The sequence below is a fragment of the Neoarius graeffei genome, chromosome 20 (assembly GCF_027579695.1).
Source record: "Neoarius graeffei isolate fNeoGra1 chromosome 20, fNeoGra1.pri, whole genome shotgun sequence".
In the NCBI taxonomy this organism is placed as follows: domain Eukaryota; kingdom Metazoa; phylum Chordata; class Actinopteri; order Siluriformes; family Ariidae; genus Neoarius; species Neoarius graeffei.
In genome coordinates, this window is record NC_083588.1 from 58,402,072 (window position 1) to 58,417,357 (window position 15,286).

Here is a 15,286-nt window from a genome sequence, read left to right on the forward strand (position 1 = left end):
GCCCCTTTTTAGCTTTTTTCAAAAATGATGCAGCGGGCGGAGTTAGGTGGAGAGCTGGGGGCGAGGTTAAACTCTAAGCTTCAAAAAGAAATATTACAATATATTCAGGTTATCCATCCATCCATCCATCCATCCATCCATCCATTATCTGTAGCTGTTTATCCTGTTCTACAAGGTCGCAGGCAAGCTGGAGCCTATCCCAGCTGACTATGGGCGAGAGGCGGGGTACACCCTGGACAAGTCACCAGGTTATCGCAGGGCTGACCCGAGAGGTCTACGATTTTCTAATTTTGTTACAGAAGAGTTGCTGTTACCATGGCAAAGCTGATTATTTTCCAATAACAGCATATCCTGAAGTGTTTTATTCATTTTATAATGATTACATTTAGTTAATAAGATAAAAAAAAACACAGCTTGTCATGTTCCCAAGAAATTGAAAAATGTAAACTCCTCTGTCCTAAAGACTCTCTTATGTTGGAATACTTAGTTAGAGCTTTATCTCTCAGTGTTACAAAGTGCTGACACTGGAGACTCCTTCCCAAAATTCAACAATTACACACTCAGTGTATGGAGCACCCAGCATACAAGTTCCATGGTACATTAGTATACAGAATTGTGTATTCAGATAACAATTTATTATTCACATAGTTGCTGTTTCTGATGTATGGATGAATACTTCCTTAGATTTGGTGCCCATGCCCCTGAAATGGAAATCTGAATTTATATAGAAAATGGCATTTTATTGCTAACCATTGTGAATACGGGAACAGGTTTTGGTGTAGGCATGACATCTCACTTCGCAAAGATATCCATCCATTGTCAATGCCGCTTATCTGTCAGGGTCATGGGGGAAGCTGGAGCCAATCCCAGCTGACTTCAGGTGAAAGGCGGGGTTCACTCTGGGCAGGTCGTCATTCTATCACATCGAACACAGAGCGACAGAAAGCCATTCACACTCATATTCACACCCATGGGCAATTTAGAGTAGCCAGTAGACCTAATCTGCATGTCTTTGGACTGTGGAAGAAGCTGGAGCACCTGGAGGAAGCCTACAGAGACACGAAGAGAACATGCAAGCTCCAAAGAGAAAGACTGGAGTCAGCTGCAAGGTTAGAACCCAGAACCTTCTTGCTGTGAGGCGACAATGCACCACCACCGTGCCGCCCTTTACAAAGATAATGAAAGCAACTTGTGTATATTTGTGGGATTATCTGTACATGTAAAATCCTTTTTCTAATCTGAGTAATAATGATAATTATTATTATTACGTTATTATATTCGTCATTCAGCTAGAACACATCACTCGGTGGAAAAATCAGCATGTAGTGGATGAACCACAGAGAAGAAGAAAGAACAGAAGTCTTCTTGCTGCCTTACGGATGAATCCCAATCCAGCATCTGCACAGTCCATCCTGGGAGCTCGTTACTGAAGTGCTGTGGAGCGATGATGGAGATGTGGGAGTCTCATCATTAAACACTGTTCAGCCTTCATGGGGAGACATGACGATAAACCATCCAATAGCACACTTAGGAGATCCATCTTTTAAAATCAGTCTGCCTGCGAGAGATAGATAGACAGTGACTGAGACGGAGACTTTTCATCACTCAGCAGTTTTCTATAATTGTTACAGAGCATGTGCCCATAATTCCTGCTACTATTTTTTAAATAAATTATTGGTCTATTAGTAGATGTGAACAGCCTCAAGGATGTACCAGTCAGTCTCTGTGAGGTAGGCGTGGTCTGTATGCCTTAGTATCAGTGAAGGAGGTCTTGGTGCTTGTCAGTATCAGTGAAGGAGGTGTGGCCTCTGTGCCTGTCAGTATCAGTGAAGGAGGTGTCGCTTTTTTGCCTTAGTCTCATGACGGAGGTGTGGCCTATTTTCCTGTCAATATCAGTGAAGAAGGTCTTGGTGCTTGTCAGTAGCAGTGAAGGAGGTGTGGCATCTTTGCCTGTCAGTATCAGTGAAGGAGGTGTGGCCTTTGTGCCTTAAGGCCAATTTATGCTGACAACGCAGTCCTCGCAGATAGCGTCGCAGACAGTGTCTGCGTAGCCCCCCCACCTTCGCAGACGCTCTGCGCACACCTCCCAAAAATTGTGACCACCGCAGAAGCCTCGCAGACAGCGTCGCAGACAAGAGGGCTCTGATTGGTCCACTCTACATCCGCTGTACACGCACTTCCGCTTCCCTACTTTCCCGGTTTGGTTTGTTTTCACGACCGCCATTTTTAAAAACACGAGCGAAGATGGAGCAGCACGAAGAGCGGTTGATCGAGGAAGTACGGACATCTATACGACTCCAGTTCTAGTCATTATAAGTAACCGGAGGATAAACACTCCACTAACCACACCCACCAACTACTCCTAGCGATTTCGCGACTTCGCGCTCCCTTGCGTTGTGGCGGTGAATAACATCGCGCTCGCCTATTACTCCCCGCTCAACGATAAATTACAACTGTCTGCGAAAAGCTATCTGCGAAAGCCTTGTCGCAAGAGCATGCAGAGGCCTTTAGTCTCCGTTAAGAAGGCGTGACCTCTCTGTCTCTGTGAAGGGGGTGTGGCCTTGGTGTCTGTCGCTCCCAGTGAAGGATATGATGTACTTGTCAGTCCCAACCTCCCGTTGTTAGTCCTCAAAGCTTTTTTTTTTTAACAAAATTGATCACTATATGCATAATACAGAGTGACAGTGTATCACATTATCACAATCGTGTTGTATTGAAACATTGGCTGCTTTCACACTTTGGATTGTTCATCCAGAATCGAGACACGTCCATTGTATCTTTTATGCATTGCACTTGAACTCTGTACTCCTCTTATGATGAAAGTGATGAAAGTCAACTTTCTCTCTAACTTGCCCTCTCTCTCTTTCTCTCATGTACAGAGCCGTAGTCCACGCCATTCCCAGTCCACTCAGTCTGGTTTGGCCGATCAGGCGTCCAAACTGTCGTACGCCTCAGCTGAGTCTCTGGAGACCATGTCTGAGGCCGACATGCCGCTTGGCTTTAATCGCATGAACCGCTTCCGCCAGAGCCTGCCGCTCTCCCGTTCTGCCAGCCAGAATAAACTGCGCTCTCCAGGTAACACACACACCCCATACATCTATCCTGACAGTTTACATGCTTATTGATTTTTACTCACTCTTGTCCAGTCTGAATTTAAAATGCATCTTCTGTATGCTCACGCATGCATACACAAACATGATCACACACTTATCAACCAGCTCGTGGGCTCCACATTGTGTTCCACAGCCTCCAGGATAGAGAAACTAAACTTATTCTCTCAAAACCATCATATAAGACACAAGCGGAGATGCTGAAATCTAATCCACGAGGAGAAAAGTGTGAAAAGTCATTCACAGCAGGGTTGAAAAGTGTAAGTTCCATATAAATAAGTTTTTATTTCTGCATTCAAGGGAAACTATATTTCACAATTACAGTTTGAAAAACACCTTCACATTTTACACCTTTTGATTTACTGAAGGTGGTAATGGAAATATTTTCGGAATTAATTAACACCGTGTGTTTACCATCACCGGCTACTTTAATAGGAACTTGTTCTTGATTCTAAGATCCCTGTTCTTGGCTGCAGGAGTGGAACCTAGTGTGTTTGTTAGGGTTTTGCTGGGATTCGAACCTGGTTTGTTGGTGTGATAATCCAGCAAACCCCCACTAGGATGACTCAAATGCAGAGGCGTGAGGCGGAAGTAGAAAAGGTATCAAAAGGTTTATTTACAATATTTACAGTCCAAAAGAAATAATCCAAAGTACAAAAGTCAAAACAAAAGCCAAAAAACCAGAAAAGAAAAGGCAAAAATACCAACGCTCAGAAGATCCAAAAAACAGTAAATACTAGGTCCAAAAAGTCAAAAAAGAAAAGCAAAGTGCAAAACCAAAAAAACAAAGGCAAGGAACACGGTACAGAGGAAACTGGAGCTAAACATAACAGCACAAAGACTCCATGACAAGAGGACTGAACTCAGGGGTATAAATACACAAACTAATTAAGGACAGGGCGGGGCAGGAAACAGGCAATAAGACAAAAACAAAACACAGAACACAGTGGTGACCTCTAGAGGCCAAAACAAACATGACCAGAAAAGGAAATAACAGCGGCCTCTAGAGGCCGAAACAGTCCCAGTCCTAACAGTGTTGTTCTGCTGTTGCATGCTAAGATGCTTTTCTGCTCATCATGGTTGTAAAGACTGATTATATGAGTTGCGATATCCTTCCTGGCAAAAAAGCTCAAACCAACCTGGCCATTTTCCTCTGACCTCTCTTATCAACAAGATGTTTGTTTCCACCCACAGAACTGTCTCTCACTCACTCGCTCACTCACATGTTTTTTGTTTTTCGCACCATTCTGTGTAAACTCTAGAGGCTGTTGTGTGTGAAAACCCCAGGAGATCAGCAGTTTCTGAATTACTCACACTGGCTCAAACCAACACCCAGTGAAAGAAAGTCATACTTTGAGATCACAATTTTTCCCGTTCTGATGTTTGAACATAGTGAACGTTAACTGAAGATTTGTATCTGCATGATTTGATGCATTGTGCTGCTGTCAAGGGATCGGCTGATTAGAGAACTGCATAAAACACCAAGTGTACCTAATAAAGTAACCGCTGAGTGTATGTGAATAAAGTGTCAAAACAATTAAGTTATTCCACGAAATCGAGTCGTACATTAGCTGATAGCTGATGTGGTGCATAGCGCCGAGTTGGCTATAATCCATGTACGACGAGATTGAGTGGAATAGCTGTTTTATTCTATCCACATCCACTGGATTTTGAGAAATGGAGCATTTTTATTTTTTGCAAATTAAATAAATAACTTTATACAAAACGTCCAACAAAATAATTTCCGCTTAGAATGTAAACAAACCGGCGAAATGACAGGAGCAATTTGTGAAAACTGCTGCTATAATAATAATAATAATAATAATAATAATAATAATTCTTGAAAAATAAAAAGATATGTTCTTGCCATGAAATACTTGTATTCCATAATAATAATTGCTTTTTTGTGTATTTTTTGTGGTTTTGTTTTCAAGTAGAGCTTTTATTTCGTCCTCGGTTGGTTCATCAACACAATCTGCCATTTTGTTTTTCTCTACTCATGGTATATGAGCTGATATCCTAGTAGTAGAGTAGCCAATCAGAGCGCACGATTGCTCATATCCAGTGGCTGTGGATAGAATAATATGCTATATTCAGGTAATGGGCTCTAATCTCATAATCATAACACAAAAAACAAGCGCATGGACATTGACCTGGACTGTGACAAATATATTTTTGAGGGTTTTTTGGTCACTGGTGAAGGAGATTATCTGTAATTGTGATCTATAAATGTAAAAAGGTGCAGGTTTAGAATGTACAGAACCAGTGAAATGACATGGTGGTTATTTTTTAATGAATTGTTGCCACAAAATAATATTTCAGGGCCACTAATGATCTCATGGTCACAAATTACTGTATAATGTTGTAGCCTTGAGATCACAAAGATGGAGTCATGAGTTGTCATAATATGGATAGTTTTCACATGACGTCACAGAGTCGGGGATTCCCTAGTGGCGGCCATCTTGCGGGTCAAGCTTACCTTACGGGTCACTGAGCACACATTGTAATGCGCGAGTACAAAGTCTTCAAAAGAACCCAAGCAGGCTATTTAAAGCTAGCAATGGTGCACACCTGTTGTATTCACGGCTGTCGTAATAGGTCAGATGATGACGTCAAGCGGAGCTTTTATGGAATTCCCACTGTACGGGAGCACGAAGGCGAGCAAACAAAGAAACTCAGCATACAAAGGAGAAATCTATGGCTTGCGAGAATCAACCGCAAGGATTATCAGCCTTCCAAACACAGCAAAGTCTGCTCCGATCATTTTATAAGTGGTAAGTTGTTTAAATAAACAATCAATTGCAAATCCGTTACAGTCCATGAAATATAGGAAGTATAAGGATGAGAAAAAAACAGTGAATCGGAAAGCTGCGCACATTTGCGCAGCTTCGCGCAAATGTGCGCAGCTTTCCGATTTAAATCAATTCCGATTTAAATCAACTCGATATTATACACACACATATATATTTATATGCAGTGTTGAGAGCTCTAAAATTCCAATGTTTACATACCTTGGCTGTAATTAGGACACGGCTGTCATTTGTTTTTATATGGTGGACTTCACGGACCCAGCCACAGACAAAATAATTGTATGACTCCAGCGACTTGTATGCTTTGAGGTCGTCAAGTGTGTAGGCACTTTTACTATTCACGAAATAGTTCACAATATCAGGGTACGATATGGATGGCAGCCCTGCATAGTCACTTGAAAATGCATCTTTGTCCACTTCGTAGGGGTCAATTCCCCCAATCAAGGCCAGTTTGGCTGCATACCATTGTCGTGAGATGTCGTCCAATGTATCTATATACTTCCGTTTGCTTGATTTTGCCAACATTGATCTTTATTTTAGAAAACTGACTATATAGCTTCATAAATTCGTTCGAGATAACGTAGCCGGTAATAGCGATGGTCCGTTTTGTTTGCCCCACAAGATAGCGGCTGGAGGGCGTTCCCCGGAATGCCGTGACGTCAGTGAAAACTATGTATAGGCAAGAACAAGCAAAACCTGTTCACTTTGAGAATTCGCTTAAGCTGATGCAGAGTAACGTTACATTCATGTTACAACGCCCAGTGAGTTCGGTTTGTCTTTATGCATTAATCATTAAAGCCAGACTGTAAGAAATGTGAAATAATGTGTATTTGAATAAGAAGTGTCCCCATAATCACAAAGCATTATAGGGACGCTGACGTTCTTGGCCGTAACTCACTCAACCTTCAAACCATCTGTGGTCATGTTGTTTTTGACCTGAGTGTAAAAGCATTTATCTTTTCCTACCCACTTTTCATCTTACATGTCGTCGAAACCACTTCCACTTACTCATTCTGTGGTCAGATGTTAAGATTCTTTGGTTTAATTGAATTCCCACAATAAATTGTCAGCGTCTGGGAGTCTCTTAGTGTCTATGCGGATGCTCCCGATGGAAGAAGTTGCTTTGATGGCCTATTAATTCAAGATAAGGATGCTGTTAGTTAGTAATGAACTGCTTTCAACTTTGTTCATGGGAAATGACAGACTGGCAGGTCTGATTGCAGGTATATATTACAGGATGATATACAGTATGTATACGCAGTTATTGCACCGTCCACTCAGGTGTTTTACTACTTAATATTAATCACGTTTGTGCACTCAGTTAATCGTGTCTCTGATTACTAGCTATGGATAATATGGAGGGCTTCAGATATCACTGTACTGTCCTGAACATTGTGGTTCCAATAGCGACTTGCATGACATGTTACTAGCACCCTATAATCCCGGGGTCCTAGGTTCTCTTTTAGGGAACAAGCCTATGTTCTAGAGGTTATAGTATGTCCCTCTCAGGGAATTTCACTAGGAGACAAGTCAGTATTCCCAGAGCCTCATATTTTCTCATTGGATGTCTGCTCACTATTTGAAATTCTTCAGTACAAAATGACTCATCAGCGCTATGTAGTGTTGTAGTCAAGACCACCTAAACCAAGACCAAGTTATGACCAAGACCAGAGTGTATCAAGACCAAAACTTTGAGTAGGCGTATCAGATACCATGCTGTGAAAATTGTGCATGCAGACGCTCATCTAAGTTTCCAACTCTGTCATTGCTTAACTTTTGAATATTTTCTATCATGAATACTATCATTAAAAAGCTTATAATCTCTGCTTTCCAAAGAAATGTCTCTCATTAAGATCTGTTCAGTACTTTGGGAGTAATGGCAGATTGAAGTCGGTACAATAGAGTAAAAACTGCCGGTGCTTTTCTTTTTGAGTCACAGGAAAGCGCTCTCTCTCTCTCTCTCTTCTGACTGGTTTCTGACTGGTTTCTGACTGGATTACTTGTGAATATCAATCAGATAACTCTTATAGAGATGTTCTCTTGCTCTCATTGTTTCTGATGAAGGATTCAGCAAAATTTTCCGTCTGCTACGATTCACGGGAGACTTTGGAATTAGTTTTCATAGCTTTACCTACTTTTTTTTTTAAATCAAACTGATTCCTGTAAATAAATAAGCATTTTAGAATATAACTGTAGTTGTTTTGATGAAAAATATTGAGATCTTAGTGGTTGGAATGAGATTTAAAAAACTGAAGTCAGAAACGCGAGTGTCAATTTCAATTCAATTAATGTGAATTGTTTATTGGATGCGGATCAGACAGTTTTTTCGAGGTTCGACTTGAAAGCTGTGAATATCTCATCTCATCTCATTATCTCTAGCCGCTTTATCCTGTTCTACAGGGTCGCAGGCAAGCTGGAGCCTATCCCAGCTGACTATGGGCGAAAGGCAGGGTACACCCTGGACAAGTCGCCAGGTCATCACAGGGCTAGCTGTGAATATTATCATTTATATTCTTTAATATAAACACTAGTAGGCCCTACTTTTGAGAAATACAAAACCGTACAGAGCACAAAGAGTATTAGAAATAACCTTTTATTACTTTTTATTGAGTGTACCAATTTAACATTGTACCTAATTATAGTAATAATTAAAACTAATGAAATATTAATTTGCATAATTTGTTTTTACTAATTTGTTTAACTTTGTATTCAGTATGCAACCAACTATGTCCCTGCCAACTTCCATGTAAATATCTTGACAAATAGAAAAGTTATTAAGAAAAAACATTCGATCTCATTGGTTAATGAGGCCCATTTTGGACCATATGATCCTCATACAGAATATTACAGCAGTTTTCTAAAAATTAAGCCGTTTTTTCAATCTTTGATTTGTAATATCTCAAGAATGGATAAACATATTTTAATTCTATGAAAAGTATGTTGTTTAGTGTTCAGTTCTGAATTCAATGTGAGCAGTTTCGAGCAATTTGGATTGAATTTGAACTTGAATTTAATAATAATAATAATAATAATAATAATAAGTTAAATTTATATAGCGCCTTTCAAAAAACCCAAGGACGCTTTACAATTATAGACAAGGAAAGAAAAAATAAATAATACAATATAATAAAAAAAAAAGTAAAAAGTCCACCAAGTAGGGGTCAGGATGTAATTCCCGTGGTGTAGCAGCCACAGTCCCACCAAAAGGCACACGAAAACGAGTCCCACATCTCCAGCACCACTGCCATGACGCCGCCAGCAACATCGCTCGAACACCACACCATGGATCCACAAAGCGAGCAGAGAAGCACCGCCATGTAGAGCGCTGGTATGTCCAAACCGCCTGCACAGCCACTGCGACGCCACCCAGCAACATCGCTCGGAACATCACGCCAAGCGTTAAAGCGCAGAGCGCTGGACAACCACAATGTAAAATGAGCAACGAGCTCACTGCAGTCCACAGCTGGGAGCGCAGGCATCGCCCACGGTGAACCAAGGCCTGGAGGGAACCGACGCCCAAAACTGGGTCCGGAGCTACACCACAACCGGCGGACAAAACACTCACACAAACATCAAACTACACAAACACACAGAAAAATATATATATAAAAAGAAATAAAATAAAAAAGCTCTGGTGAGAAGCGGCAGCCAGAACACGCACGACGTACTCTTAACCGGAAACGGAAACGAAAAAAAAAAAGACATGCCTATCAAGTCCAGGACCTGATATGCCTATCAAGTCCAGGACCATGCCAGTGTGTGCGAAGGGGGTGGTGGAGGGGTGGTGGACGTTAACAGTAAGAAATTTTCAAATTAGCAATGGGTCACATTCTTGGTTGCATTTGAAGCAGAAAGCTTTACATCCAATCACAGTAATCATGTTAATAAATAAATCAGACAATGCATCAGAAATTTAGTGAAATCTCTATGGTTGTGGTCTTGACCAGTGTTGAAATAAAATCCCAAGTCGATTCCGAGATGAGACCAAGACCTTCAAAAAGTGGTCTTAAGACCAAGATCGGTCTCAAGTACTACAACACTACCATGTTGCATCAATCCTGTGTTCAATGCATTTTGTTGGGCATTTCAAGATTTGAACTTTGGTGACCCCATGACCCAACCATGACATTAGGAACCTTTTTAACAGGTTATTTTAGTGGATATTAGCTGAAACTATGCAGGGCATCAATTCACACCAATTATATTGCTATTAGTTACTTCCTGTCAGGTTGCGTTCCTGTGAAGGTTGATGTATAGTCCTACTATTCTAATACATGCATACACACAGTGAGAAACAACTCAGACTGATGAGAAGCATCAGGGAGCAGCCAAACACACTGACTTTGATTAACGCCTCTCTGTATCTTGTGCTACTCTTATCTGGCCATCATTCTTCTTTCTCTGTCTCTGCAAACTCCTTTAATTATTCACTCTTGCTAATCTAAGAACAACCAAAGAACCCTTGAGGAAGGTTCTGTGTAAAACTCTTGTTCTCTATCACAGAACGTTTCAAATAGGAAACTAAGAAATGTTAACTATCCAAGAAACCTTAATAAAGGTCCTAGGTAGAAGTCTCATTCTCTATCAGAGAAGACTTCCAAGTAGAACCCCTTCAGGAAGCTAAGTATCCTTAACCGTCAAAAGAACACAAAGAAGGAAGGGTCTGTGAAGTGTTCTCTATCAAAGATGGTTCAAATAGAACTCCTTGAGGAATCTAAAATGCTTTACCATCCAAAGAACACTTCGGAAAGTTTGTATGTAGAATTTCCATTTCCTATCAGAGAGGGATCCGTGCAGAACATCTTTAGGAAGCTAAGAACACTTAACTATTCAAAGGACCCTTAAGGAAGGTTTGAAGTAGAACTCTGAACCTCTTTAGGAACCTAAAAACCTTTACATACAAAGAACACTTGAGAAAGTTTGTACTCAGAGCTCTCTTAAAATCCCTTCAATAACATGTAGAACTCTTGCTCTCCATCAGAGAAGGTTTGCAAGTAGAACCCCATCAGGAAGGTAAAAACCCTTGATATCCAAAGAACCCTTGAAGCAGGGTTATATGTAGGACTTTCATTCTCTATCAGGGAAGGTTCTTTCTCATTCCCCTTTGCTTTCTATCTTTCTACCTTTTCCACAGGAGTGCTGTTCCTGCAGTTTGGTGATGAGACCAGGCGTGTCCACATCACCCATGAGTTGAGCAGTATGGAGACTCTACACGCACTCATTGTTCACATGTTCCCCCAGAAGCTAACAGCTAGCATGCTCAAGTCCCCCAACACAGCTATCCTAATCAAGGATGAGGCACGCAACGTCTTCTACGAGCTGGAGGATGTCCGGGACATTCAGGACCGCAGCATCATTAAGATCTATCGCAAGGAGCCAGTCTATGGTTCCTATACAGCGGCTGCACATCTGGCCAATGGAGACCTGCGGGTTAGTATGGGAGTATGTATGTTATTTAGCTGGGGACCGTTAATGCTAGCTACACATATAATCAAGGCAATAAGCATAGATGCTAACACTGTGTCTGAAGTGGCACCATACATGTAGCATGCAAGTATAGGATATAAAATTCTCAGATAATTCACAGGAAACTCCTAAATGTTCTACATAGAGCAACCTTTTCCTATTAGGGGTTCCATGGGTTCCAAGACTGTAAGTAGAATTCTCTTTCCCGATCAGTGAGGTTGGCAAGTTCCTTTAGAAAGCTAACAACCTTCAAGGACTTTTCTACATAGAACTCGCCTATCAGAGAGGATTCCAAGTAGAAATCCTTCAAGAAGTCACAAACCGCTAACTATCCAAAGAAACATTGAAGAAAGTTCTGTGTAGAACTGTCTTTCCCAGTTAGCAATGGTTTCCAATAGAAGACCTTTAGGAAGCTAAGAACCCTTAACTATCCAAAGAACCCTTGAGAAAAGTTGCTGTAAATGCAGCACTCATTCCCTATTGGTAAAGGTTCCAAGTAGAACATCTTTAGGAACTCTGAACCCTTAACTATCAAAAGAACTAATAAGAGCGGTTCTATATCGAACTTTCCTTCTGTATCAGAGAAGAATTCTAGTAGTGCTCCTTTAAGGTGCAGCAAATCATTAACCAGCCAAAGAACCCTTGAGAAAAGTTCGATGCAGAATTCCTTCCCAATTAGAGAAGCTTCCAAATAGAACATGTTCAGGAAGCTACAAACCCTGAATTATGCAAAAACCCAATAAGAAAGGTTCTATGTAGAACTCTTTCCTTATCTGAGATAAGATTCTATGCCATACTCCTTTAAGAAGTTCAGACCCCTTAATTATCCAAAGCCCTTTTGAGAAAGGTTTTATGAAGAACTCTCTTTCTCTGTCAGGGAGAGTTCAACCTAGTAGAAAGCTAAGAACCCATGAGGAACCCTTTTTGCTAAGTCTATACACTTTCAGTCGTCCCTATTCATGACAGTTCACTCTTAACAGATGATTCCCCCAAAGGTACAACAATTGCAGAACCTTTAAAAGTTCTCCATGTACTAATTGTGAATGTCTGTAGTGTGATATATTGTGGGAGACTGGAAATGTTCTACAGTTTGGACCTTGTGGTACATTGTTGATTGTGGTATATTGTTAGATCTCACAACAGCGTGAAATGGTTTTGACTATTCAAAATGGCTGACTCCCAGAATAGTGCACTACTATAGTGCAAAGGGTGTTTCCTGGACACAGAGTGTCACATAACATCCAGCTTCATGGGTTACACCATCAACAAATGGGTTCTGTTAGGGCTCATGAGAATATACGAGAGAGAAAAAAACCCTGAGAAATTCAATTCACACAGTAGTTTCAGTTTCCTGGTGAAGGTGTGAGAAAGCCCACTTTGCATCACAGCATGGGTCAACGCTTCGAATGAATCCACTACAGCAAGGCTAACACTAGATTAGTAAACATCGCATTTCTGCAGAAATCCCAGCCTTTGAAAATACAGATGCTCAACTTATTTCCATTAACGTGTCCAAATCTTGATATACAAAATATTATATCATATCAAACAAGATATGTTAGTGTTGGTAACGGTAACTCCACTTCATCATGCCACCCCTCATCATGTTGTATTTCTTACAAGAACAACAATTTGTAATCTGATTTTTTTTTTTAAATAAAACAATTTGTAACAGCAAGGGTACAGGTCCATATTTTCCAACTTTGAATTCATGTCATGATGTTCAACCTCACAGCAAGAAGGTTCCGGGTTCGAACCTCACGGCCGGCAGGGGCCTTTCTGTGTGGAGTTTGCATGTTTTCCCTGTGTCTGTGTGGGTTTCCACCGAGTGCTCTGGTTTTCCTCATAGCCCAAAGACATGCAGGTTAGGCTAACTGGTGGCTCTAAAGTGACTATAGGTATGAATGGTGGTCTGTCTCTATGTGTCAGCCCTGCGATGACCTGGCGACTTGTCCAGGGTGTACCCTGCCTCTTGCCCATAGTCAGCTGGGATAGGCTCCAGCTTGCCTGTGACCCTGCACAGGATAAGCAGTTACAGATAATGGATGGATGGATGTTCAACCTCATGTAGAGTGTCACAGTGGTTAGCACTGTTGCCTCACAGCAAGAAGGTTCTGGGTTCAAGTTTGCATGTTTTCCCCATGTCTGCATGGGTGCTCCAGTTTCCCCCACAATTCAAAGACATACAGGTTAGGTTAAATACCCAGCCACTAGGGTTGTACAAGCCAGTGCTTGTTGGAACCTTCTTAGGTCCCAAGCCAGGATAGATTGGGAAGGGCTGTGTCAGGAAGTGCATCCAGTGTAAAATCTATGCTAAATCAAATATGTGGAATAGATCCACTGTGGCGACTCCAAACGTATGGGAGCAGCCAAAAGAAGAAGTCATCATGATGTTTGACCTCATGTTGAAGTATGTCAATAAGTAAGTCATGCTAATCCAATCAACTGGTTACCATCAAATTGATCACGGAGCACTTGGGGGTTAGGTGCCTTGCTCAAGGGCGCTTAAGCCACTCCTGCTGGTCTAGGGACTCGAACTAGCAGCCTTTTGGTCCCAAAGCTGCTTCCCCCTGCCTTGGCTTAATGCTACTGAGTCTGGCAGGTGACCCCATGAAGCTACCGTTGGGGATGATGGAAATGTTTAGTATGCAAGGATTTAATTCCACAACCCTTAGCATGGTGGAAGAGTCTCTGGAAGTAACTGAAAAGAGTGGAGTCTTTGAAAAACATTAAAGTATCTGGTCCTTGGTTTCCTGACAGTGAATCCCTTTTCTGTCATTCTGACGGGTCCCTCGATGCAACACACTCTGCAGTGCATGTCGACCAATCTGTGTATGGAGGGTGACTGAAGTAGCAGAACTCCCTTGGAAATTCAGAAGACTGTCAGTCAGAATTTGAGTTATGATATAGAAGAAGGTGAAAGAGTATAAAAGAAAAGAAAATTTGACATATACCACTGTCTTTTACAGATGTACCTCACACTCTGGTGTGAAAGAAGAGATATGGCGAATCTGTCTGCGTGTGTGTGGCTCAATCCTAGCATCATGTTGTCTAATATTATGACCGTAACTCTAGACGAGCGGAGTGTTGAAAGCTCTGAATAGTGTCAAAGGAGCTCTTGCGAGTCAGATTACTTTGTGATGAATAGAACGAGGGAGTGTGAGGGGGCAGAAAGTCCTGAGCTCCGTTCTCATCCATTCTCCACCTGCATCCTGCCTCTGTCCATCCTGTCGCTAATTAACATCGAGTCGCTCTGAAGTCAGACTGACCCATGGAACAAGAACATGACACTGTTCTTCGTGTGTGCTAATATCTGTGACAGCCATGTAACCATGTCTTGTAGGAGGGAAATGAAGTCAATGTTGGAGTTAATCAGTTTATTGACGCTAGTGAACTGTTGATGGGAGCCAAGAGTGTGTGATTTACATGTGCATGTGGACAAACCTCTTTGAAACATCCATCCATCCATCTATCCACCCATCCATTGCTGCTTATCCTGTGCAGGGTCGCAGGCAAGCTGGAGCCTATCCCAGCTGACTATGGGCAAGAGGCGGGGTACACCCTGGACAAGTCACCAGATCATCTCAAGGCTGACGCATAGAAACAAACAACCATTCACACTCACATTCACACCTACGGTCAATTTAGAGCCACCAATTAGCCTAATCTGCATGTCTTCAGACTGTGGGGGAAACCGGAGCGCCCGGAGGAAACCCACACACACATGGGGAGAACATGCAAACTCCACATAGAAAGGCCCCTGTTGGCCACTGGGCTTGAACTCAGAACCTTATTGCTGTGAGGCAACAATGCTAACCACTACACCACTGTACCGCCCCTCTTTAAGATTTTCAGTAAGGTCCAAATCCAGAGACTGAGATGGTCACTGGGAAAAAAAAT

The 15,286-nt window shown here is 41.7% G+C and overlaps 1 protein-coding gene across 4 annotated transcripts in view; it reads left to right on the forward strand.

Moving 5' to 3' along the window:
* The window catches only part of srcin1a (SRC kinase signaling inhibitor 1a), a 128,362-nt gene that overhangs the window by 35,548 nt on the left and 77,528 nt on the right, over positions 1 to 15,286 (forward strand). For 3 of the 4 annotated variants that reach the window (XM_060902058.1, XM_060902060.1, XM_060902059.1), the window contains exons 1-2: positions 2,996 to 3,075; positions 11,055 to 11,350. In XM_060902058.1, coding sequence (XP_060758041.1) covers positions 3,009 to 3,075; positions 11,055 to 11,350 — 363 coding nt within the window. In that variant the 5' untranslated portion in view covers positions 2,996 to 3,008. Of the gene's footprint in view, positions 1 to 2,879; positions 3,076 to 11,054; positions 11,351 to 15,286 lie in introns of those variants that run through there. The other variant, XM_060902061.1, reaches the window with a different exon arrangement.